General features: G+C 42.7%; 1 protein-coding gene and 1 non-coding gene across 3 annotated transcripts in view; one reads left to right on the plus strand and one right to left on the minus strand.

Annotated features, from left to right (window-relative positions):
* CENPJ (centromere protein J) overlaps positions 1-27,184 on the plus strand; it is a 52,119-nt gene that overhangs the window by 9,264 nt on the left and 15,671 nt on the right. The window contains exons 4-9 of one of the 2 annotated variants that reach the window (XM_004604630.2): positions 1,644-1,931; positions 7,120-7,231; positions 8,369-8,471; positions 8,982-10,566; positions 13,931-14,063; positions 21,324-21,489. In XM_004604630.2, coding sequence (XP_004604687.2) covers positions 1,644-1,931; positions 7,120-7,231; positions 8,369-8,471; positions 8,982-10,566; positions 13,931-14,063; positions 21,324-21,489 — 2,387 coding nt within the window. The remainder of the gene's footprint in view (positions 1-1,643; positions 1,932-7,119; positions 7,232-8,368; positions 8,472-8,981; positions 10,567-13,930; positions 14,064-21,323; positions 21,490-27,184) is intronic. The other variant, XM_055123191.1, reaches the window with a different exon arrangement.
* Positions 3,961-4,218, minus strand: LOC129400915 (small Cajal body-specific RNA 13). The gene has a single exon (XR_008627968.1). It is a non-coding gene; the product is annotated as a small Cajal body-specific RNA 13 (non-coding RNA).

Raw genomic sequence — 27,184 nt, forward strand, 5'->3', positions numbered from 1 at the left:
ATGGTTACCCAAGCCCTGCGAGGAGTGATTCTTGAGTATAGAGCCAGGAGTAAGCCCTGAGCACCTCTGGGTGTTTTTTATGAATCAAAAAGACTTTTATGGGCTGTAACACAGAATGCTTACTGACTGGAAACAGTAGAGGTCATTTTATTTATTTATTTATTTATTATTGAATCACCATGTGGAAAGTTACAAAGTTCTCAGGCTTATGTCTCAGTTATACAATATTCAAACACCCATCCCTTCACCAGTGCCCATATTCCACCACCAAAAACCCCAGTATACCTCCCACCCCCGCCCCCCCACCCCCAACTGCATAACTGATGAATTTCACTTCGTTTTCTTACCTTGATTACATTCCATATTTCAACACAAAACTCACTACTGTTGGAGTTTCCCCCCAAGAAAGACAGCCCTACTACCAAGGAAGCATTTGATAATTAGCTTTCCATTGCTGAGAATGAAGAGATATGTAGCCCCACTGCTTCAAGTACATAACTCTTTTTTTTCCCTTTTTCCTTTTCCTTTCCCCCCCCCTCACCCCCCTTCCCGCGCCTCATAGTATGGTGGACGTCAAGCCACGTTTCTCCCCGAAAATGGGAAACAAGTGGGAAAGAGGGATATTTCCTCTTCTCGGCCGGCATGGGGCTGTTGCTTAGTTCACAGTCCAGAGAAATGGCTGCTACTTTGATTACCTTCAATATTTCAACAAAAAACTCACTTATTAGTTGGAGTTTCCCCCACAAGTCAGACCTGCTAAAAAGGAACCATTTCACATTGCTTACTATTAAGAGATGTTAAGTCGCACAGGCGCGGTTTTGGATTTCTATAAAGTCCAGGGAAAATTCTGCCAGAAATTGCATAGCCCATCTCACAGTCCCAGTGCATTGCTGTAAGAAGCTGTGCTAGATGCCAAAATGGGTTAGAAGGTCTCTGGAATCAAAGTCTTTAGGCGCAGAGGGTCTATTTCGCTCTCAGCAGCTCCGGATTTATCTGGGCCGAGGGCGTGCTGGTTACACCCACTTCCCATGATTCCCTAGGAGCCCCAAGTGTAAAAACCGTATACGTCTGGGTTAGGAGTCTTAGAAGGTGGGTCCTGCCATGTGGATGTTGCTGCCGCTGCCATTTTCCGTGCATAAAGACAGGGTGGAGAGGAAAGATCCATCCCCGGGCAGCTCGAAGTTGTAGCCCAGCTCACAGTCCCAGTGCATTGCTGTAAGAAGCTGCGCCAGATACCAAAGTGGGCTAGAAGGTCTCTGGAATCAAAGTCTTTAGGCGCAGAGGGTCCGTTTGGCTCTTAGCAGCTCCGGATTTATCTGGGAGTAGAGGTCATTTTAAATGTCTGTTTTTGCTCATTATGTCACAGCTGTGGAGTTGCCAAGTCCTAAGCAGAGCTTCTCACATATGGAGCATGAATATGAGAACTTTCCACACTGAGGCATTATACCTGCTGTCTGCCCATGCAAATATAATTAAAATTACAAAAGATTAGAATTGAAAAATTTCACAATTCTTATAAATATACCTTCCTAATGAGGGGGGAAATACTTGTATAGCTTGGAAAACTTTGTTCGAGGGGTTACTAGAACATAGAGAAACTGCTATAGAAAGTCACTAGCTTTGTTGAATTTTGTAATTCCAAGGTATAACTCTACTGCCTGATACTCAGAGCCCAAAGTATAGATCTCCAGGAAATTCTGCTACCATAGAGAAAAACACCCCCTTCTTATCAACTGTCAGCCAGAGTCAAACACAAGGGAAAATGTACACTTCCAACTTTTTATCTGATCAACAAAACCACTTCAGCGAAAGTGTTCCTCAGGATCTTGTCTCAAGCGGTGCATTTCCCAGTTTGTTTTATGTAGCAAAATATCAAGGAGCACCTGTGAAAAAGAGTGATTTTAAGGAAGAAAATTGTAATGACTGTATAGGTGAGTTACATATATTTCTCTCCTGTATTTAATTTCTGTACTTAACTATTACGAAGTTGCCCTAAGACAAAAGTCCTTTGTGCATTTTTCTCCTTTTCCCTGTGGCTTTAATTTTAATGTTCTCCGTGTGGTCCCAGCTTGTCCTGGGATTGGATGCGGATCTGATGTGGAATTTGTGACTTTCCAAGAACAGTTGATCAGTACTCATGCCAACTTCTAGCGCTACCTGGTTCATGGGGTTTTGGAAAAGGAAGCAGTGAGTTCTGAATGTCCTGTTTTCTTTGAGTGCTTCAAAATAATTTTCAAATATGTGTGTGGTGAGTAAAATGATAGGAAATGTGAAATGTGACAACTAGGTGAGTGATGGGACTTATTTTTCATAAAAGGAATATCCGGGGTCGCAGAGACAGTACACCAACTGTGACCCTGGTTTGAATCTCTGGCACCATATATGTTCTGAGTATATCTCAGGGGTCACTCCTGAGCAGAGCGCCAGGAATAGTCCCACAGCATCACCAGCTGTGGCCCCAACACTCCACACCATTAAAATAGAAGAAATTTTCTTTGGGTTACGGGAGTTCCACTGTTTGTCAACACTTCTGTTACCCAGTCCAGTGGTGCCAGAAAATTGGTGCTCAGTGTGAAGGTCAAAAGTCAGGGAGTTCCCTTCAGGGCACACAACCCTCTCTTCCCACTTTTCATTTGGAGGAGCCAAGGATTGAACCCATTCCTCACACATGCAAGGTAAGTGCTCTTCTGCTCTCCTTAAAAAAAAAACTTTATATAGTGATGGGAAATATATGCATATATATATGTGTATATATACATATGTGTGTGTATGTGTTTATATTTTTTACTCATTCAACTAGAATGTATGGTACATTATGTAGTCTTCATAGCCACAATCTTTTTTTTTTTTTTTTTGTGGGGGTGTTGGTATGTTGTGTTTTTGGACCACAACTGGCAGTGTTCAGGGCTCTTCCTCACTCTGTGCTCAGGAGTCACTCCTGTTGGAGTTCAGGGAACCATTTGCAGTGCCAGGGACAGAACTGGGATCTGCTGTATGCAAGGCAATTGCCTCCCCCTGTACTTTCTCCAGTTCTTTTTTTTGGCTTTTGGGTTACAACTGGCAATGCACTGGGATTACTCCTGGCTCTGCGTTTAGGGATTACTCCTGGCGGTGCTCGGGGAACCATATAGGATGCTGGGAATTGAACCCAGGTTGGCTGCGTGCAAGACAAATGCCCTACCGCTGTGCTGTTGCTCCAACCCCACTTTCTCCAGTTCTGCACCCACAATCTTAGGTCTTATGCTATGTCCAGGCTCTGCATTCGGGATTTCTCCTGGGGGGCTTGGGGGGGGACCATATCGGGTGCAGGGGATCAAATCTGGGTTGGGCACATGCGAAGTACTACCTACTATACTATCTCTCTGGTCCTTGGTAATTTTAACATAAATTAGATATTCCATTTTAGTGATATTATTGAGTATGTTTTTGGAAAGTTATAGAATAATGCAGACAATATGACAAAAGTAATCTATACTTACTATTCAGGATTGGACACTATAATATTTCTTCCTTGTTATGGAAAGTAAGATGTCTATTTTTTTTTTTTTTTGCTTTTTAGGTCACACCCGGCAATGCACAGGGGTTACTCCTGGCTCTGCACTCAGGAATTACTCCTGGCGCTGCTCAGGGGACCATATGGGATGCTGGGAATTGAACCCGGGTCGCCCGCGTGCAAGGCAAATGCTCTGCCGGCTGTGCTATCGCTCCAGCCCCAAGATGTCTATTTTTTAATATTTTGTTTATTAAAATTTTTGAGGGATTTTTGAGCTACACCTGGTGGTGCTTCGGTGTTACTCCTGACTCAGTTCTCAGGGACCACTCCTGATTTTGTTTTGGGTGGTGCTGGGGATCAAACCAGGGTTGGCCCTCTGTAAGGTACACCCAGTACTATCACTCCTGGATGTCTTTTTATTATTTTTTAATTAAAATTTTTTATAAGTTATAAATTATTTTTTTATAATTTATAGCAGTCCTTAGTGTCCAGCAGATACCACTCTGTTTGCGAACAATATTCCAATCTCTCACTGTTACTGATAGCAACATGGCCCAGTCATTATCACTGTGGCAATAATTACTCAAGAACTGGGAGGAGAACTGCATATGAGTTGCTGGGACTCGGTCAGTCGTGTCTCTGCTTCCTCTAGAAAATGCTCTTTCTGTATGCTGTCTGTGTGCTCCTGGGCACCAGCAACTCACGTGGCCCCTGGGCTGCTCATGGGTACCAGGAACCCCATGGCTCCCAAGCTGCTTGAGGGCACCAGCAGCCCCATGCAGCTCTCAGGCTGCAGAGGTTTTTATTTTTGAAAGAAGAATATACATGGGCTGGAGTGACAGTACAGCGGATAGGGCATTTGCCCTGCATGCAGCTGATCCGGGTTCGATCCCCACATCCCATATGGTCCCCCGAGCACTCCAGGAGTGATTTTTGAGTGCAGAGCCAGGAGTAATCCCTGAGCATTGCCAGGTGTGACCCAAAAAAGCTTGTTACAATGTTATATATATATATAAGTATATATATACTATATATATAGTATATATTTATATATATTTAAATATATATAAATATATAAATTTATATATATAGTATATATATATAAATATATATATATAGTAACACACTGTCATCCTGTTGATCATCGATTTGCTTGAGTGGGCCCAGTAACATCTCCATTCATCCTAGCCCTGAGATTTTAGCAGCCTCTCTTTTCTCTTCCTTCCTGATGGTGCCGCATTAGAGGCTCTTCAGGGTCAGGGGAATGAGACCCATCATTATTACTGTATTTGGCATATGAATAGCCACGGGGAACTTGCTAGGCTCTCCCCCATATGGGCAGTAAACTTGGTAGTTTGCCAGGTTCTCCAAGAGGAAGAACTGGGCTATCAGATGTCGTGCGGCCGGAAGCTTAGTTTTATAGTCTCTGGATGTTGGCCATTGATAGCATTACATGGCACTGGGGGCAGTTTCTGGGTGTGACTGCATAGCTACTAGAAAATGGGGAATCTGGAAGGAAGAGGCCCAGTCCCGATCCGAGCAGCCTTGGAGATCTTGGCCCCGTTCCCACACACCTGGGTTCCTCTGCCGGTTCCTTCATGCGTGAGGCTTGTCCGAATGTATGGAGAGTGGCCTTGAGCATAGCTGTGGCTGGGTTCCGGAGGTCTTCACCAGCATAGGATTCTGAAAATCATCTCATGGGGCTGGAGTGATAGCACAGTGGGTAGGGTGTTTGCCTTGCATGCGGCCGATCCGTGTTTGATTCCCAGAATCCCATATGGTCCCTTGAGCACCGCCAGGAGTAATTCCTGAGTGCAGAGCCAGGAGTAATCCCTGTGCATTGCCAGGTGTGACCCAAAAAGCAAAAGAAAAAAAAATTGTCTCATGGGCTGGGGAGATATAATAGTGGGTAGGACATTTGCTTTGTGTGTAGCTGATCCAAGTTCGGTCCCTCTCACCCCATATAATCCCCCAAGCCCTGCCAGGAATGATCCCTGAGCACAGAGCCAGGCATTAGCCCTGAACACAGCTAAGAGTGGTCTAAAACCGCGGCGGGGGGGGGGGAATCATTTGTTTTATTTTTGTATACATTCCTTTTTGTTTCAGTATATTTTTATGCTCTTTTAAAATGTAATCATATATGCCATAGACATGCTTCCAGACCCTGTGCCACTCTGTTTCACTTGGGGCAATCCCCAGGGGGCGGGTGAGTTCCCCTTCCCACCCCAACAGAGTCAGTCCTTACAGCTGAAAACCTCCCGAACTCAATGGCCACCATACTCATGGATGCTCTCTATACGATCAGATGAGCCTCAGCCACATGGCCACTAATGCTTCGAATGCTTTACATCTCATACTTTACACCACTGTTGTACCAAGAGTAGCATACCACATTTGATGGGGTGTAAAAATGAAGGCAAGCAATAAATGGGGAATTATATATATATACATATATATATGCACATATATACATATATATATACACACATATACATGTATATATGTGTGTGTGTGTGTATGCACACTAGGCTCAGCCTTTGTGCATATTACTGATCTCTTATAGAAGGACTTAATGACTCCTGGTTGATATACAGCAATCTTCACACTCTTTATATACCCTCAATTTTTAGAAAATTTTAGACATCCTAAAAAGTTGAAAGACCAATGTTAGTATAATTACTACTTGGATTCAGTATGTTACCATATATTTGTGTGCATATAATTATATGTATGTGTACCTATATCTAGAGATGGATATATATGTATACATATATGTATACATGGATATATATGTATACATATATCGATATAGAATTAATATCTGTCTTGCTAAACCATTTGATTGCAAGTAATACACAGATATTTTGGTAAGTAATTTCAAGTATTTCAATATACATAAAGTAAATATTAGGAAATTCGTCCATATATAAGTACAGTGTTAGCTGTTTTACCTAAGGACAAAAGTCAGTCAAAATTTTTTAATATTTAAATTCACTTTAGTACTCTGTATTATTCTAAAAATGCCTTATAATGTTTTTTGTCACTTCCTTAAACCCAGATTTTAAATAAGTTCATGCATTACATTTGGTGGTTGTAACTTTTAAGCTTGTTTTTGTTCTTTTGTTTTTAAACCACATGCTAAATGCTCAGGTTCTGTGCTCAGGGACTGTTCCGTGAGTGTTCAAGGGAACTATTCAGTTCAGGGGTTGAGCCCCGCCTCCTACATGCAGAGCACATGTTTAGATGCCTGGTGAACTAGCTCTCTGCCCCTCTTTACCCTTCATCAATTTAGTTATCTCCATTTTGGGGGACCGTGGAGATGCCTCATGGCTTGCACACCATACTTGGCTTCCTTCCAGCTGTGCTTCGGGGAGGCCCCTCAAAAACAAACCCCAAAACAATAACAGAAAGCTTACATTTTCCCCGTAGTATTAGCCCTTTGAAGAGTGTTGCATTTAAATTAGTTTTTCTTTTATCACATTCAACAAGTCCTCAGAATTCTAAAATCTTTGGCATATATTGTTTTTATAGATAAATACAGTTTTGCATAGTAGATCATAAAATTCTCAAGACTTTACTATGTCTACCCTTTCCATTCCCACAACTTATTTCTCATTTTATCCTAGGAGAAGATATTTTACCATGTTTGGAGAAAGTGACGGAACAGTTTCAGGAGGGGAGTGAGATGAACTTACAAAAAGTTGGTGGCTCCTCAGAAGTGGTTAATATTGAAGAAAGGTACTATCTCTGTTGAATAGAAATGTGACAGTTTAAATATATCTAGCCATTGTCATTGAGCACTTTGTACTTTGCTTGAATGTACTTTTTTTTTTTTTTTTTGCTTTTTGACTCATACCTGGAGATGCACAGGGGTTACTCCTGGCTTTGCACTCAGGAATTACTCCTGGTGGTGCTCAAAGGACTATATGGGATGCTGGGAATCAAACCCAGGTCGGCAGCATGCAAGGCAAACGCCCTACTCGCTATGCTATTGATTCAGCCCCTTGAATGTACTTTTAGTGTAAATTTGAAGATACAACCTATCATAGTTACTAACAACAGAAAGAGGTTGAGCATATGGTCAGTGTTTGACATTGAATTTGAAGGATGGAAGTATTTTTTCAAATAAGAAAATTATCTAGATAGTTAATCTTCTCTTAAGTAATGAATCCTGTATTTGAGAAGAGAAAAACAATTAGAACCTCACATTTGATGTCACTTGAAAATTAAAATTTTGCAACTCTGGTCACGGAATTAAAAAAAATTGTGACAGGTAAAATCCGTATTGAGATTCTTCATTACTTAATTTTTTTTTTCTTTTTGGGTCACATCTAGGAATTCACAGGGGTTACTCCTGGCATATGCACTCAGGAATCACTCCTGGCGGTGCTCAGGGGACCATATGGGATGCTGGGAATCGAACCCGGGTCGGCCGCATGCAAGGCAAACGCCCTACTCATTGTGCTATTGCTCCAGCCCCAAATATTTGAAATATTTTAATGTAGGTTACCGATGAGCAAAATTACTTCTTTTGATTGTTGCTTAGTTTGCATTATTGAAGATATTTCTTAAAGAATACATATTTGATAAACTTAGATACTTTAAAATGATATGTATATGTCACTAACAAAGTTAACCTCTTGTAAGTTGCTGGACCTCAGTACGATACCTTAGTGCCCTGGAACCCTGGGTGGAGTGTTGTGAGTGCCTTTGTTTCAGGGAATGGAAGAGCACTGTAGTGCTTATCACATTATTGAGGCAGGGCTGAGAACTCTCCAAAGCTTATTTCTTAGTGAAGTCAGGGCATGTGAGGCACATTAAATGTGAAATGCCACATCATGATCTGCATACTAAATAATTTTCTTTCATGAGCAGGCCGATTAAAGTTGCAACTAGAGAAAAGAAGCAGACATTTGAAGACTATTTAGAAGAACAGATTCGGTTGGACGAACAGAAAATGAAACAAAAACAGCTAAGGGTTAGCATTACCATTAGTTTGCTTTATTGAAAACTTCATAAAATTATTATTACTTGGTTTTTGGGTCACACCAGTAATGCTCAGGAATTACTCCTGGCTCTGCAATCAGGAATTACTACTGATGGAATTTGGGGGACCATATGGGGTGCCAGGGATTGAACCTGGGTCAGCTACATGTAAGACAAATGCCCTATATACAGTACTATTGCTCTGGGCCAAGTTATTGAAAACTTTGAAGATTTGTGTACAATTTCTTTTCTTTTTTCTTTTTTTTTGCTTTTCACACCCGGTGATGCACAGGGGTTATTCCTGGCTCATGTACTCAGGAATTACTCCTGGCGGTGCTCGGGGGACCATATGGGATGCTGGGAATTGAACCCGGGTGGGCCGAGTGCAAGGCAAACACCCTACCTGCTGTGCTATCACTCTAGCCCCTGTATAATTTCTTTTAAAAATAACTTCATGATTACCTGAATATACCAGAATTAATTTAGATACTCTTTGTTTTAGGAAGCAGAAGGATCATTGCTAATCAAAGCAAAACCTAAACAGCCATTTTTGAAACGAGGAGAAGGCTTAGCTAGATTTACTAATGCTAAATCTAAATTTCAGAAAGGAAGAGAAGGTATTCTAGAGAATAACCAGAGCGTTTTAGAGGATCGACCTATATTTAAAATAGACAGACAACAATTCCAACGGAAAACTGCTCTTATAAGTAAAGAACTAAGTACAGAGAGTCCTCCTGTTAAAAAAACCACTAACCCCAGAACCAAGGCGGGTTCTGTCCTGCTCAATCAGAAGCCAACGGTACTTAAGAATAAAAGGAAAAGCCTTTCTCCATCAGGATTGAAAATTCCAGTAAGGAAGAATTGTGATGGGCAGGTTAGAGACCAGGCCAGATTAGAAAAGAAACATGAATCTAATAATAAAGAAAATGTACCTGAGTATGTAAAGCCTAGTAATATGACTTGTAAAGTCTGGAGTCAAACACAAGGTAAAGACAAACCACCTCCTTTGACTGGAGCTGCCAGCTGCAAGGCTTCTAGAAGTGAGGCTGTGAAAGAGGTGGAATCTGCCCTAGACATTTCTTTCCAGAAAAAGTTGGAGAACTGGGAACAAGAAAAGGAAAAGGAAAATTTGGAATTAGATGAATTTCTGTTTCTAGAACAAGCAGCTGATGAGATATCATTTTCCAGTAATTCCTCTTTTGTACTGAAGATTTTGGAGAGGGACCAACAAATTTGCCAAGGTCGCCGACTGTCTTCTACCCCTGTCAAAACTGTGCAGCTAGAAAACATGACACCAGACCCTGTTAATCATTGCAGTCAAAATGAGACTCCAGGGGGCTCTGGCTGTGGGCATCATCATGAGTGTGAGACTGCACCCCGACAAGTGGACTCTGCGTTCCCATCTGATGGACTGAGGGAACTGTCCCGTAAAGCCAGTAGGAAAGTGTTCGAATTGAGCACTTCTGAGAATCCAGCTAGGTGGAGTATGAGCGAAGAAGGTGCTATGGATAGTGACAGTAGTACTACTTTTGAGGAACTTGATATCACCATAAGGCCCTCAGCTGAGGATAAAGGAAGGGCTTTTAGCCACAGCGGGGAGAGCCTGCAGGTCTCTGACAGTGAGAGACCCTTCTGGGAAGCCGGGGCTCAAACAGAGACTGAAAGGAAAGATGCTGACCTGGATTTGTCTGATAAAGATTATAGTAGTGATGAGTTTGCCAGAGTAGAAAACTTGAAAAATGAAGCTGTAAATATCAGTAAAATTGACTTCGATGATGAAAGAACTTGGACTGACCTTGAAGAACATTCATTTAAGAATGATGCTGTTCTTGGGAATGGAGCCATTCCAGCATCTCCCCACACAGCCTGCTCCTCAAAGGGTGAAATATGTGCACCTGACAGGACAATAAGAAGGAAGGTCGCCCCTGTGAGGAAGGGGGAAGGACTGAGCAAACCCAACAGGAGCTCCAGCCCTCCCGCATCAGATCTGATGATTAAACTCTTCCCTGCTTTGAGACCGACACCAAAACCAGAGTCACACTTGGGAAATGAATCCAAATTAAACCAAAGTCAAGACCACCCGTCTGGTAAGTCGGAGCATTACAAACGATGTCAGTGTTACAAGTTTAATGTTCTTATCAGTGTTGACAGAATACCTAAAATTACTACCGAAGCTGCTCCCAAGTCAAATGAGATGAGTTGTTAAAACTTGGTTTGATTAATGACTCTAAATGATTGTAGAAGAGATTTCAATGACTCGTATGTGCAGATTTTTTGAATGAGGTATTTGAATGGTATGTCATACTATACCTTAAAATTAGTAACTATGAGAAAATGAAATAACTAGTATTTTAAATTTATGGATGTATTATTGTGGGTTCAACTTCAGCATACTTTCTTTAACGCACATACTTTTTTTTGGGTGGGAGATGTGGTTTGGCCACATGTGGCAATGCTCAGGGCTTCCTCCTGGCTCAACATGTAGGAACTACTCCTGGTGGTACTTGGGGTACATGGGATGCCGGGGAATAAACCCAGGTTGGCTGTGTGCACGGCAAGCACCCTCCCCCCCTCCCCCACTGTACTGTCTCTCTGGCCGCCTGTGCATACTTTAAAAAGTTAACACTTTTGTTTGTTTTTTGGGCTACCCTTGGCTGTGCTCAGAAGCCATATGTGTTGTTGGGGATTGAATCCAGGTCAGCCACAGGCAAGGCAGGTGCCTTACCTGCTCGACTATCTGGCCCCTTGTAATAAATTTTTTTTTCTTTCTGGGTCCCATCTGGCTTTGCACAGTGGTTACTCAATGCACTTCTGGCTCATGCACTCTGGAATTACTCCTGGCAGTGCTTAGGGAATCATATGGGATGCTGGGAATCGAACCCGGGTTGGCCGTGTGCAAGTCCTACTGGCTGTGCTATTGCTCCAACCCCCCTTGTAATGAATTTTGAAGGTTGTTCTAACACATAAATATCAGCCTCTATGTAATGGCTGTACAGTATTTAGTTGATGAACTTTGCAAACTTATATTAGAAAACAATTTTATAAACTCTTAATGTCTTTGCAGAGGATAGGTGCTTTGAAATAAAAATCAAAACCTAAGCTATATTGAAGAATACTTTGTTTTATGGACCCTAACTGGCAGTGCTCAGGGCTTACACCTGGCTCTGTGCTCAGGGATCACTCCTGGCAGGACTCTGGGGACCATCTTGGTTCCCCCCCAGGGAACTGGGCCAGCCACGCACAAGGCAAAAGCCCTACCCGCTGTGTTGTCTGTGGCTCTTGAGTACTTTTATTTAAAATAAATTCAGCCAGCCATGGATGCTTTAAAGCATAAAGCTGTTTTTAAAAAGTACTTGTCTTGGGGCTGGAGCAATAGCACAGCGGGTAGGGCGTTTGCCTTGCATGCGGCCTACCTGGGTTCAATTCCCAACATCCCATATGGTCCCCCGAGCCCCGCCAGGAGTAATTCCTGAGTGCATGAGCCAGGAGTAACGCCTGTGCATCGCTGGGTGTGACCCCAAAACCAAAAAAAAAGTACTTGTCTTCTTTTTATTTATTTTTGTCCCCCAAGCTGTGCTAAATAGACCTGGGGCACCGACTGGACAGGGGTTCACTGCGTGGGCTCTGTGGTCCCTGGGACTATCTGGGCCACCTGATGGTGCTCAGAGGCCTCCAGTGTTGGAACCCTCTCCCTTCTCTAGGGGTCTCCCCTAAAGCTCAGAGGTCAAGCTTGGGACAGCTGTGTGCTGAACAGTGTACTTTTTCAGAGTAGTCCTTTTCACAGGAAGTTTGGAGGCTTCACAGGTATAGAAGGAAACATTTTTGACTAAACCACCCAAAGGTAACTGTCATATAATTTCCTTCTTGTTATTTTTCCTTGGTATTTTTGTGTGGTAGATATAAAGCCTGCCTCATTCCTTTCGACTAGATTATTACATACATAAAACTCCATGTACTTTAAAAATGGTTAAGATCATTATGAATTTGGCATGATTTCCTTAATGTTGTACAAATGTGGTGTTTTTTTACTGTTTAACATTGAGGGCCGGAGTACTAGTATGCCAAAAAGCAAAAATGAAGTAACATCGAGGATAGATTTTTATGCAAAAATAATTTATATAATTTTATAAGTTCTTCCACTAGATATTTTACAATTAGAATACCTGGCCAAAGGATAGTTATAAACCTGATCGAACACCCACTCCTCCACCAATGCACATCTTCTACCACAATGTCCCCAGTATCCCTCCCATCCCACCTCTCCCCTGCCTCTATGGCAGACAATCTCCCCCATACTCTCTTTTGTATTGCTTGTTATGAATACCATAAGATGTCTCGCTGCTGCAAGCTCCTGGAATTCTTAAATTTTAGATAATTGGAGTCTGCAGAAATCTCTGCAGTGAGCTAGAGCTGCTCGGTTCCGTGATTCTTTTGTGTGTCTCTGGATCATGGCCATTAAGGAGCTGAAATAGCTGTGGGCGTGACCTCCAGGGTCCCATAAAGATGAGAAGGACCGACTCATCCCTTACCCCTTGAGGCCTGGAGTTTGCCGTCACTGAACCCACATACCTGCACTTCTCTTTGGGTCTGAAAGTTGGTGGCCGCCCCATGAGGGTTCTTAGGGGGCAGGTGGAGGGACGATGCCTGATCCCGTCTGAGTCACCTGGTGAAATTGACCTGGCTTAATGTCCAGAGGCATCTCTGCAGCAAGATGTGTCTTTTGTGTGTCTCTGGATCATGGCCATTAAAAAGCTTTTCTTTTGTGTGTCTCTGGATCATGGCTGTTAAGGAGCCTAAAAAGCACTGGAGGCCACCTTTTAGCCTTAAGATTTAAGATTTATTTCCCAAAACATAGTTGAAAGACAGTAGACTTTCATATGAAAAAAAAAAACCACAACCAAACCTTAATTTGTATGTGTTTGGTATGTGTTTGATTTGTAATGGAGGTAAACTTTGATTCTGATCTTTAGTTTTTTAGATTTTATTAATAACTTTTTCTTTCTTTTTTCTATTTTGCATGTGTGTATTTTGGGGCCACAATTAGCCGTACTCAGAGCTTGCTCGTGGCTCTGCATGCAGGAATAGTTCTGGCGGTGCTTGGGGGACCCTGTATGGGTTGAACCAGGGTTGACTGTGTGCAAGGCACATGCCCTGACTCCCGTTATCTCTCAAACTGCTTCATATCTTAAATGTTCTCCTTCCCCTATATTTATTTAAATAGAAATTTGATTGGAATGGTTTTATATATAATATTTACCTTACTTTCAAATTGATACTCATCTGAGGTAGAATAATTTGATTCTTTAATTTTTTCCTTTTTGTTATTTGAAGGGTTGTTCTAATCCTGTTTTACGAGTATAGGTATTTACCGGATTCCTAGCTCTTAGTTTTAATTAGCTAGCAAGTTTTGCTGCTGAAATTTGGAAATTCATTATTTGGTCTATTTTACAGGTGAGAGTGCTAGATCTCAAGTTTTGAGAGAGAAAGTTTCAGAATTGGAAACAGAAATAGAAAAATTTAAAGCTGAGAATACAACTTTAGTAAAACTTCGCATTGAACAAGAAAGTTCCTTGGAAAAACTCAGGCAAGTTTATATCAGTATATTGGGAAAAAATATACAGTGTCTCAGTTTTCTCTGTAAAATTTTATCTAAACTATTAGAAACTTTTTATTTGAGGATCAATCCAAAGGTGAAAGAAATGAAAAGGAGGTAAAATCTGTTCATGAGTTTTTTACTTGGCTTTTTTTGTTTGTTTGTTTGGCCACACCCAGCTATACTCAGGGCTTACTTCTGGCTCTGCTTTCAGGGATCACTTCTGGTGGGGCTTGGGGGACCAGATGGGATGCCAGGGATCGAATTGGGTCAACTTCATGCAAGGCAAATGCTCTACTTGTTGTATTGTGCTGGATACAATTGTGTGAATTTTTAATTAAATAAAATTATCTATTACTTTAAAAGGTGCTTAAAGGGGAATTATCTTGGAGTAAGATCCTAAACCAAAAATTGAAAATGTTGGGCAGTGTTAGTACTTACCTTGGGAGGCCTTAATAAAAATGCACACACCAACTGTGTGGCATGAGGCAATAGATGTTTCATTGATCCTGTTCTGAAGGTAGAAGCCTGAAGTCACGATTTAGGCAGGGTCACTGCTGCTAGTGGCTCCCGACATTGCTTATTGTTCCTTAGGACGTAGCAGAGGGATATCTGGGTTGTTTCGTCATGAATAAAACTGCTGTTAATGATGTTTTGAGTCTCTGTTTTGATTCTTCTCTGCTGCCCTGTTCCCACCCCCAAGTCTTCTTGTGCTGGTCCTTGTGACTCCCTGACAGAAGTTCCTCACATTTGCCCAGTGGTCAAGAAGGGTCTCATCTCGTGGTGGCAGTGTTCACCTACTTGAGCATGGATGCTTGCCTTGGGAGGGTCACTGGGTGCTCATATATGCTTATGGGGGTCACACTTCTCACACATGGCTTTCAGTTGTGGTACTTGCCGAGGTGGCAGTGGTATAGCTGGAAATCACTGTAGTGCCAGGAAGCTGCATGACAAACAGTTGAGCTGCCTGCCAGGATTGTTCTTGTTCTGTGTGCTTTGGCCAGGGATGGGCGCATGGCCTCAGTGTGCCTGGTAGGCGGTTCAGCTTTGAGCCATCTCTGCATGTATACTCCAGTGGAATCGCTGGACTTTGAGATGATTCTAGCCTCAGTGTTTTGAAGGACCACGGTACTGTTTCCCACAGCATCTGCTTTAGGTTACAGTCTGTCGATGGGTACATAGTAAACTGACCCTGCATCTCAGGTAGGAGTCTTGTGTGATTATGGGCGTTTTAAGAACCACGGTCTTTTTGTGTTACTGAATTTGGTTTAATTGAGGATTTTCGGGGCTGGAGCAATAGCACAGCGGGTAGGGCGTTTGCCTTGCACGCAGCCGACCCGGGTTCGATTCCCAGCATCCCATATGGTCCCCTGAGCACTGCCAGGAGTAATTCCTGAGTGCATGAGCCAGGAGTAACCCCTGTGCATCGCCGGGTGTGACCCAAAAAGCAAAAAAAAAAAAAAAAAAAAAAAAATTGAGGATTTTCACTTTTGGTTTCTTGTGTTGTCTTTTTTGGGCCTTGTCAGAGTGTGATAGTGTGATACTGGCCTTATATAATGAGTTGGATGCATACTTTTTTTCCCATTTTTAAAAAATTGAATCATCGGGAGATACACAATTACAAAGCTGTTCATGATTGAGTTTTTGGCATACAATGTTCCAACTACCCATCCCTCCACCACTGTTCATTTCACCACTGTACGTTTCCCACCTCCCCAGCCTGCCTCTATGGCAGGCACTCTCTCTCTCTTTCTCTCTCTCTCTTCTCTCTCTCTCTCTCTCTCTCTCTCTCTCTCTCTCTCTCTCTCTCACACACACACACACACACACACACACACACACACACACACACACACACACACCCCTCCGCCTCTTGGGCATTATAGTTTGCAATACAGGTACTGAGAGATTATTGTGTTTGTTTACCTACTTTCAGCATGTAGTTCTGATCAATAGTTTCCAACTGTCTTTGTCACAGTGGTTCCTTCTCTATTCCAGCTGCCTTCTCCCACAGCACTTGAAGCAGTCTTCTAATTGTGGAACAATCCTCCTGGCCCTTGTTTCTACTATCCTTCTGTATTAGGATCATATTATGTTTTTTTTTTAATATTCTACAAATGAGTGCAATCATTCTATGTCTGTTCCTCTCCTTCTGACTTACTGCACTCTGCATGATACTCTCCATGTCCATCCACTTATAAGCAAATTTCATGGCTTCATTTTTCCTGACAGCTGTGTAGTATTTCATTGTGTAGATGCACCATTGTTTCTTTAACCAGTCATCCATCTGTTCTTGTGTACCTGGGTTTTTTTTGGATTCTGACTATTCTGCAGTGAACATAGACGAACTATCATCTTATATCACAGAGACTGGCACCCATCAAAAAGAATAAGAACAACCAGTACTGGCATGGATGTTGGGATAAAGAAGGAACTCTCCTTCATTGGTGGGAATGCTGACTGGTCCAGTCTTTTTGGAAAACAATATGGGCATTCCTCAGAAAGCTAGAGATTTTTTTTTTTAATTTGATTTTTTTTTTTTAATTGAATCACCATGTGAAAAGTTACAAAGCTTTCAGGTTTAAGTCTCATTTGTACAATGATCAAACACCCATCCCTTCACCAGTGCACATGTTCCACCACCAAGAACCCCAGTATACCTCCCATCCCGTGCCTCCCCCCACCGCCTGTGTGGCTGATGATTTTCACTTTACTTTCTCTTTACTTTGATTATGTTCAGTATTTCAACAGTTATTATTTAGAATTTTCCCCCAACAATCAGACCTGCCGAAAAGGCACCATTTGATAATTTGTTTTCCATTGCTGAGAATGAAGAGCATGTGAGGTCTTTTGGATTTCTGGTGTTTTAGTAATTAAGACCAGAGAAATTTCTGCCAGAAGTCACATCATTGCAAGCTCGTACCTCTGTTTAGTGGGCCTTATAAGATGGCGGTCGCCACGCCGTCGGGGAAAGGAAAGGCCGAGAGAGAAAAACCTTTCCCCTCCCAGGTCAGCATGGGGCCGTAGCTTAGTTCACAGTCTAGAGGCGTTTCTGCAAGAAGCCGCTGGGTGCCAAAAGTAGTTAGTTGGCCTCCGGGGATCATGGGCATTCAGGAATGGAGGGGCCCAAAAGCTAGAGATTTTTTAAAAAAAATTTTTAGGAAGAGTTTAGGAGTTTAAGGTTGGAAATAATTATTTTAATGTTTTGTAGAATTTACTTGTTAAGTCCCCGAGTCCTGAACTTTTGTTGATAAGTTATTAATTTTCATCCACTCTTATTTGTCTTGTTTGCTCTTATTTGTCTTATTCAGGCAAGTGAACTTTTCCTAGATTCAGTTTTGCTATGTTTTATGCTTTGAGGAATTTATATTTTTTCTAGTATATTTAATTTTTTTTTATTTTGTAGGTAATAATCCCTTATGCTCATCTTTATTGCTGTGGTATTCTTTGTAATGTTTCCTTTTCATTTCTGGTTTTATTTGAATCTTTTTTTTTCTTCGTAGCTAAGAAGAGGTCTGTTGATTTTATTTTTTCAAAACAGTTTTTGGTGTTTGTATATTGTTTTCCTTTTTGTGTGTAAGTTTGGTTTTAGACCACACCTAGTGGTGCTACTGCCATCCAGGCTTGGGGGCCTAAATTTGGGTCAGCTTTGTGTAAGGCAGAGTGCTCTATTTGCTGTCTTGTCTCTCTGCTTCTCTGTTTTTCTGTTTTTAATTCTACTCTAATACTCTTTCCTTCTGCTAGTCTTGGCTTAATTTGTTTCTTGAAGTGTAAAGTTAGGTTGTTATTTGATATAAACTTCACACTTACTACTGATTTTGCCATATTCTATTTTGCGTATAGTGGTTTTTGCTTTTATTTATCATGATTAAAAAAAAAGTTTGAACCTTTAAACATAAAGCTTTTTTCCATGCAGTTGTTTCAGGTATTCAATGTTCCAATTCCAACCCCACTACCAGAGGGACCGTCCTTTCACCATTGTCCTCAGTTTTCCACTCACCACCCAAATCTTCCAACAGGCACAAACAAATTTGCTTCATATTGCTTGTTACAATAAAAGGCATAATTCCATTTGGAATTATCAAAAAGTAAATCAATAAAAGTTTCTGAGAGAGGCTGGAGCTATAGTACAGCGGGTAGGGCATTTGCCTTGCATGTGGCTGATCTGGGTTCGATCCCCAGCATCCCATATGGTCCTCTGAGCACCACCAGGAGTAATTCCTGAGTGCAGAGCCAGGAGTAACCCGTGTGCATTGGTGGGTGTGACCTGAAAAAGAAAAAAAAATGTTTCTCATAATTGTTATATCTCACAGTGGTGTTCTAGTTCCTCTTTATTTTTTAAAAAATTTATTACAGAATCACTGTGATGTACAGTTACAGACTTATGAACTGTGTTTATATTTCACTCACACAGTGATCGTTTACCCATCCCTCCACCAGTGCCCATTCACCTCCATCAATTCTTGTTCCTCTTTAAATGAGCTTTTTTGACCCTCTTTTTCTTTTTCTCACGATAATGCATATATTAGCTCTACTGTCAGTGCCCCATATATCCCATAGCCTTTTCTTATTTTCATACTTCATATTCTTTTCTTCTCTGGTTGGATAATTTAAAATTGTTTAGAGTTCACAGATTCTTCAGTTTGGTTGTATCTGCTGTTGAAGTGTTGAATTTTTATTTTTTTTTGCAATTTTCACTTTATTGTATTCCTCAACTTTAGCATTTAAAAATAAACCTTTTATTTGAACTTCTCATTTTGTTTCTTGTATTTTCCTGTTTTTTGTTGAGTTGTTTATATTCTGTTGTAGCTTACTGAACTTCCCTGAAATTATTGTTTTGAGGCCTGAGAGCAGATACAGGAATGAAAGTGCTTGCCTTGCAATGTGGCTGCTGGGCATGGTTCAACTCTTAGCATGACTTGGTCCCTGGAGCACTGCTGGTAGAGACCCTTGAGCACAGAGCTGGAAGCCTCAGCTACTCTGTTGGGTATGGCTCCAAAACCCACCTGCTCAAAAACTGAACAAACACACCTTGTCCATTTCTCTCCCCTCCCCCCCCCACTCTAGGCAATTTATAAATCTTCATTTCTTTGGAATTAGTTACTGGAGCTCTGTTTACTTCCTTCAGTTGTGGCATGTAGGTGTGATCCTTTGTAAGCCATGTGGGCCCCTGCGCTGAGGTCTGCCTTTGAAAGGAGGTGTTCCTCCTGTCGTAGTCTGGTTTGGCACTGAAAAGACCTTAGCTGTACTAGATCTCTTGTTCTGCCTCCAGGTGACACTTAAATGGGCTTAAATCATCTGGATCTATTGACTGTTGCTGGCTCTGCAGCGGGGTTCGTAGTTGTCAGGCTTGGTTGTTACCATACCCCCTGGGTGGACAGTACTGGGACCAGGGTCCAGCAGGGTTAGATCTCGGTTATGGGATTGGTTCTGGTGCCACTGTTGACCCTGTTATCAGGGTTGCACATGGATATGAATTCTGCCCAGTTCCTTAGCATACTTACGGTAGACAGAACTATCTGTCCTCTGGCAGATGAACTGTGGCTGGGTCAGGGATGCTGCTGCTTTTATTCTCTGAGGTCCAGATATGGTCAGTTTGTCTCCATGGTTTGCCTCTGCCCAGTGACTATCCGTAGTTGCTGGGCTTCCATAGTTCCCTCTCTTGAGAGCACTTTTGTTGTGATTTCTTATTCTACTGCCTTGCTAATGTCACTCTCAGAATGAAATGGGGTCTGATATTCCCTCAGATTTGTTTAGTCAAATATTCCAAAGTTTCACAGACCCTGTTTAGTTTTTTTTTTTCAGGGGGGGTGTCACATCCAGCGATGCGCAGGAGTTCCTTCTGGCTCTGCGCTCAGGAATTACTCCTGATGGTGCTTGGGGGGCCATATGGGATGCTGGGTATTGAAAATGCCCTACCCGCTGTACTATTACTCCAGTCCTGACCCTAATTAATTTGGTTCCAGGTTTTGTTATGGTGAATTTTTTTTTTTTTTTGGGTCACACCCGGCGATGCACAGGGGTCATTCCTGGCTCATGCACTCAGGAATCACCCGTTGGCGGTGCTCAGGGAACCATATGGGATACTGGGATTGGAACCAAGGTCGGTCGCGTGCAAGGCAAATGCCTACCCGCTGTGCTATCACTCCAGCCCTATGGTGAATATTTTCAAGAGTGTTCTGTCACAGGGGAAACAAACAATAACAGAGAGTGTTCTGTTGTGTTACCTGCTGCTTCTGATTTAGCCACACTCTCTCCACAGAAACCCTCAGGTCTTAGTCTCTGATTGCTTTTAGGCGTTCTTTTCTTTTCTTTTCTTTTCTTTTCTTTTCTTTTCTTTTCTTTTCTTTTCTTTTCTTTTCTTTTCTTTTCTTTTCTTTTCTTTTCTTTTCTTTTCCTTTCTTTTCCTTTCTTTTCTTTTCTTTCTTTTTTCTTTTTAGGGATGTCAGGAATCGAACCCGGGTTGGCTGCATGCAAGGCAAACGCCGTACTTGCTGTACTGTTGCTGTGAGACATTATTTTAGATAACATCTCTTCTCCCAAATTTGCTTTATTTCCCTTCACCTGTCTAGTGTTTTGTGTATTCTATCAGTCTCTCTTATTAGACAACTGCCCTCCCATTAGGCTTCGGACATCCTGCAGGAAATAAAGTGTTTGTTTCTCGCTGGTTTCTGCGGCGCCCAGTCCAGCCCCTGGCCCATAGCAGGCTGCGCTGCTTGACTCCTCCTTGGAGTTAATGTTCATCCACTTGGAGGAAGCCTGATCACTGCAATAACTCCTCAGCTCCAGCCTGTTCTCAGGGTTCCATTTGGGTTCATAGGTGGAATTCCAAATTATTACACAGATTATTAATATAAACTTTTTTTTGGGGGGCAGTGCTCAGAGGCCCTGGGGCCCCTCCTGGTGATCCAGGGACTGGTTCAGTGTGAGGCCTGAGGTCGCAGTGCTTCGAGACTTCGCACGTCTGGGTCTCCCAGGCCACCTGGGCTCAGTGTGGTTCGCTGCAGACAGGGCATGCACTTCTGTGCTATTCTAAAACTATGGAATTGGTCCCTTTAGGCCAGAGCTTCCCAGAGTGGACAGTACACCCCCTGCTGTTGGAGAGAACCATGGGGCCAGTAGTAGCTTGGGTGCAGTTGGGAGTTGCTCGCTAAGGGGTGCTTAGTGATTTATCTTTCTGAAGAAGGCCTGTGAGGCTAAATAAATAAGGGGATCTCTGCTTTAGATGGTAACAGGATTTGGTTACTTTAGGAAAGAAATTACAGACTTTGAACAACACAAAGCAAAAGAATTAGCTCAAATAGAAGAACTTAAGAAGGAGGAAATAAGGAAGCTACAAAAAGAGCGTAAAGTTTTTGAGAAGTATACTACAGCCACAAGAGCTTTTCCAGATAAAAAGGAACGTGAAGAAATACAGGTATGCCAAGGTTTTTTTTTTTTAGCTCTTTGGGTCACACCTGGCGATGCTCAGAAGTTACTCCTGGCTCTGCCCTCAGGAATTACCCCTGGCGGTGCTCAGGGGACCATATGGGATGCTGGGGATCAAACCTGGGTTGGCTGTGTGCAAACCCCTACGCGCCATACCTACTCCAGCCCCAGGTATGCCAATTTAAAAAATTTCACTTATATAAATTTATAAAGATAATCTGTTTTTTTCATGTCTTATCTTTTGGACCACACTTGGCAGTGCTCACAGCTTACTCCTGGTTGTGTGCTCAGGGACAATTCCTGGTCATGCTTGGGGGGGCCTTACACTCAATGTTAAAGAAAATTTGGTATCTTTTTTCTTTTTGTCTTTGTTTCATATTTTTGAAATGTCAAATTCTTTCTTTTGTCATTTTCTATTTTGATTAGTCATTCTTTTAGGAAAATTTTCCTCACAAAGATTATCTTAATTCTTTTTTTTTTTTTTTTTTACCATTTGAGAATATCTTGACTTCTTTGTATTTGAAAGTTATTTCTCTGGATATAAAAATTTCAGTTAACAGTTCTTTGCTTTAGCATCTGAAGAATCTTGTGCTACTTTATATTAGGTCCCATAGTTTTTGATGAGAAATCTGCTGTCAATTATTTCTCTCCATACTTTTTTTCTCTGGTGTCAAAATTTTTCTGTTTTTTAAAAAAATTTATTTATTTTTTAATTAGTAAGTCATAGTGAGGGTACAGTTACAGATTCACACATTTTCGTGCTTGTTTTTCCATCATGCAATGTTTGAGAGCCCATCCCTCCACCAATGTCCATTCTCCACCACCAGTGAACCCAGTATCCCTCCCACCCTCCCCACTCCCATACCCCCAATCCCACCCCGCCTCTGTGGTGGGGCATTGTAATTTGAAATCTCTCTTTCTCAAAATTTTTCTTTATATTTGGATTTTAGAGTTTGACTGATTTCTTTTTAAATTTTAATTAAAAAAAATTTTACCTTTTGTTAATTCTCCATGAGGTATAGTAACAAAAATTTCATGTTTGAACTTCGATCATATGGTCATCAAACACCCATCCCATCACCACTGCACATTTTCCACCACCAAAATCCCCAGTATCCTCCCTCCCCATTCTACATCTCCCCCTGCCTGTGTGGCAGACAATTTGCAAAATATTCTTTCTCTACTTTAGCTACTTTCGATATTTCAAGACCAGACCAGTCCTACCACCCCTCATACCTGCCGAAAATGCAATGCTAGACAATTTGATTTGCATTGCTTGTTATGGATATAATGTCTCACAGCGGCAAGAGCGGCCATACGCTCTAGAAATTCTAAGATTTTAATAACTAGGGTCTGAAGAAATTGCTGCTACAAGTTGCTCGGGTCCGAGATTCGTTTGTGTGTCTTTGGATTGTGGCCACTTGGGAGCTTAAGTAGACAGTGGGCAGATGTGGCGTCATCTTGGTGTCCCATCAGGGCGGGGAGAAGGAGGACCCACTCCTCCCCCGTCTTGTGAGACTTGGGATTTGCGATCACTGTGACTCGTACCTGGAGCTTCTCGATGACTTCTAGAAAATGGCGACTGCTGTGCTCTTAAAGGGCAAGCGGAGGGACAATACCTGCCCTTGTCTGGAGCAGCCCAGCAGAGAAGGCCTATTGCAAAGTCCTGGGCTATCTCTGCCACATGTTGCTCGGGTCTGAGATTCGTTTGTGTGTTTTTGGTATCAATTTTTTAATCAGCCATTGGTTCAACAAATTAATTTGCAAGATACCACATCAAGAATATCTTTATTTTAATTAATATTTTTTTGGACACATGTGGCAATGCTCAGAGCTTACTCCTGGTTCTGCCCTCAGGGATCAGTCCTGGTGGCTTGGGGGACCATATGGGATGCTGGGGATTAAACCCAGGCCTGCCACATGCAAGGCAAATGCCTTACCCGCTACTATCACTCTGGTGTCTGTAATCTGATTTTTAAAGAGTGAAACAGTTCCTTTTTGGACCTTTTTCATTACATTTCTTGCCTATTGCAACCCATAACTTTAAAGCAGCAAAACTTCTTTAAAATGTCTGTGTTCACTGTCTCCACATTGCACCTCCTGTTTTCCTTTTTTCCTCAGTGAGGTTTCCTTCTGTATTGCCACCCAAAGACTGTTCTGTCTTGATGTCCACCTACCTCGGTGTTAGGCTTGGTGGTTAGTTCTAAGTCCTTGTGCATTTGGCAGTCAGTGCAGGGCTGCGTCCCACAGGTCCTGACTGGGCTGGACTCTCAGGACCAGTCCCTGTGCTCTGTGTCTTCTCTAACCTGTTTGCCTTGTCCCATCCTCTTGATTTTTTCTGCTTCCACTTAATGATGAGATTCCTGCAAAAGGGAGGCAGTCCAGTCTTCTTTGATAGTCTCACCTTGCTTCATGGTTAAAACGATGATTTCTGGGGCTGCAGAGGTAGTCTGTAAAAAACTAAAGAACGCCGAGGGGGCGCGTGCACTCGCGGGCTCTCTAGGCGGCTCTGTCTCACCGCCCGCGTCCGGTGCCCCAGAACCGCTGTGTGTGCCGTCAGTCGAGGGCAGGCGACGGAAGGAAGAAGGAAGAAGGCCAAACTGGTTGCTCGATCCGTTTATTTCATTCTCTCCCTCCGCTTCTCTCCCGCTCTCCTGGGTCTCTCCCCGTGGATCTGCCCCGTGGATCTGGCTCGTGGATCTCGCCCATGGATCTGGCCCCCCAACCCACTCTCACAGCCTAGTTAAATCTCCACAGCATCAGGGGGTTGGGGCATACACGTAGGTGTGGTCACCATCAATAGGGTAAGGTTCCTTTCCCTTAGGGGATGCTTCTCCTAGGACTTAATTCTCTTTCAGGAAGAGGATCCACCCAAGGGCGGAGTCCCATGAATGTGTTTCTCTTCTCCTCAGCCAGCAAACATATAAGAATTCATAATATTAATTATTTTGTATGGACACAATAAGAGATGCATTAAAGCTTATAGAATTGCTCTCCTGGGGCCATCTCAATCTCAGACTACAGTGCTCAGGCCAGATCAGTCTTTCCTATCCCTGGCAGGGTCCCAGTCTCATAATTACTATTGGATCATGACAGCATTTGTCTATGATCAAGCTCTTAACTTATAGTTAAGAATTAGGCACTTTGGCCAGGCCCGTCTCGATGCCAGGGTAGCACATAACTCACCGCTTGCCCTGGATCCTTCCTGTCCCACGTCGGGGACCCTACTTTGGGGTGCTAGGAACTGAGGGCAACTGAGGCTTAAGTGGAGAAAGCAGAGGCCCGGGAGGGAATATTCGAGGCCAATTAATTCCCAAGTTATAAAAACATAATATTGTCTTCTTGTGTCTATACAAAATAGTCATAGCTTTAAAGTAAATTATTCAAAAGGCACAAGAAGAAGAGAAAGGCAATATTAACTTATATAATATAAATTCAGTATCCTAGGAAGGTCTGACCTTGCAAATTAGCAGAGTCGGATTAAGGGAAAGCCGAGGAATAACTCCTTTGGGGAAGAGAGCATGGAGAAGTGATTATAGCTAAACGAAGGGATGGGAGAGATTCGGGAACACCTTGATGGGTGTGACTGGGGTAAGCCTAAACTCTGGGTAAAACCGGGACAAGCTACTTGTGGCAAGGAGGGAAAGGGCAAAGTAATGTCATCCTACAGTAGTCCATGTGGTTAAGTGCTTGCCTTGCATTCTTTTGGACTGACCCTGGTTTGGTCCCTGGTTTGCATGGTTTCCCGAGGTGTGGGGGAAAAACCCCTTAGCACAGAGTCAGGAGTAAAGTAGCCCAAGTACTGCTGGGCATGGTCCTTTATCCCCCAGAATTGTGATTCCTGTGCTGAAAAAGTTCTAATCTTTTTCCTTTTGACCATAGTTTAGGAGCATGGTTATAGTCGAGTTAGAATTCATGGTGTCAGTGGACAGAGTCCCTGCTCCTCCATCTCCAGCTGTGCTCTTATCCCGGCCCAGACTGCTCTCTGTGCTGGCCTCTGCCCACTGCCATTGGCCTTTCCACCTGCATTCCTCAAGCTAACTCCCAGCCTCCTTTGCAAAAGTTGTCCTTAGATGATCTTTCCCTACCAGGCGATGACAGCCTTATCCTCCTCTTCAGTACCTCAGTCACAGGCTTAGAATTATCTTTCTCTTGTATTTTGTGTTGCAGAAAATCAAGTTGACTCTGAGTTAGTGGACCACCACTGTTGGCTCTGACTATTGTTTCCTTCTGTGACCACCTCACTCTGTTCTCAACTTGCATTCCTGCCATGACCACTTCTCGTAGCACTCACCCTGCTTTCCTGCCAGGACCACCTCTCATAGCACTCACCCTGCTTTCCTGCTATGTCTGCCTCTTGGCACTCACCCTGGTTTCCTGCCAGTAACTATGGGAAGCAGGTTACAGACCTTCCCTGCTCATGACCCTTCCATGGCTCCACATATTCCTTAGCCCGAGTCCTTCTTGGGTCAAGTCACTGTAAGAAGTGGAGGAATATGTTTGTTACCTGGCCCCTACCATCTGCAGCTCTTTCCTCTCAAGACTCCGCTTCAGTTTTTTCCACCCTCAGACCCAGCTCCCTGCTTCCTGCTATGTGTACTGAAGCCTCTCCTTCACCTAGAAAAGTTTTTTCCCTCCTCTAGTCTGTTCACTGTTTCAGTATGTACTGCTCCTGCCCACCTCCAGTCCCCCAGAGATGACCCCTCTGCACAGATCTCTTAGATCTCTTGCTCTGCTTTTTCTCTTCTCTTTTCTCTTCTTTTCTTTTCTTTTCTTTTCTTTTCTTTTCTTTTCTTTTCTTTTCTTTTCTTTTCTTTTCTTTTCTTTTCTTTTCTTTTCTCTTCTTTTCTTTCTTCTTTTTTCTTTTTCTCTTTGGGTCACACCGGTGATGCTTAGGAGTTACTCCTGGCTCTGCACTCAGGAATTACTCCTAGGGGTACTTGGGGGACCATATGGGATGCTGGGGATTGAATCTGGGTCAGCAACATGCAAGGCAAATGCCCCATCTGCTGTACTATCACTCTGGGCCAGAAATCAGTTTTCTTTAAGCTTACAGATACAGTGGCATCCGAAGTACCCCAGGTTCCTACCAGTTCCCGTCGTTCTAGTACCCCCGGGGCATTACTCCCAGTGAGAAACACGGCGCTGTCTTTCTGTGGCTCTCAGCCAGGCTTGGAATGACAAATGCTGTAAAGGAAGCATCACTTTGCTTAGTCTGGGCACTAGTCTTGATTTCTTCCCAAGAATTTTTTCTGAACTACTCAGTTTCTTGAAGCCTGTTCTTCTCATGAATTCTAACAGGAGTCAGTTTTGAATCTTTGTTTTTGTTTTTTTGGCCACACTTGGGTTGCTCCGGGCTGGCCACATGCAAGGCAAGTGCCTTAACTCCTGTACAGTCTTCCCAGAGCTGTGACTTGGAATCTTATTTTTTTCTTCTTTACATCAACTCATGTCTGTTCATAATGAGTTCCTGTTAATCTTTTCTTTCCCTGATTCCCCCACTTATCTTTTTCTTTCTCTGTTAGTTTGGACTTTTCTTGCCTGATCGTAGTATTATTGCTGTGAACTTCTAGGTGTTATCTGCTTCCTTTATTTCCAGACTACTGGAATGAATTTTGTTGACCTGAGGTTCAGGCTTCAATTTGACCTGTTCTTTTTCTGGAAACCAAACCAGACAGCCAGTG

The sequence above is a fragment of the Sorex araneus genome, chromosome 1, assembly GCF_027595985.1.
Source record: "Sorex araneus isolate mSorAra2 chromosome 1, mSorAra2.pri, whole genome shotgun sequence".
In the NCBI taxonomy this organism is placed as follows: Eukaryota; Metazoa; Chordata; class Mammalia; order Eulipotyphla; family Soricidae; genus Sorex; species Sorex araneus.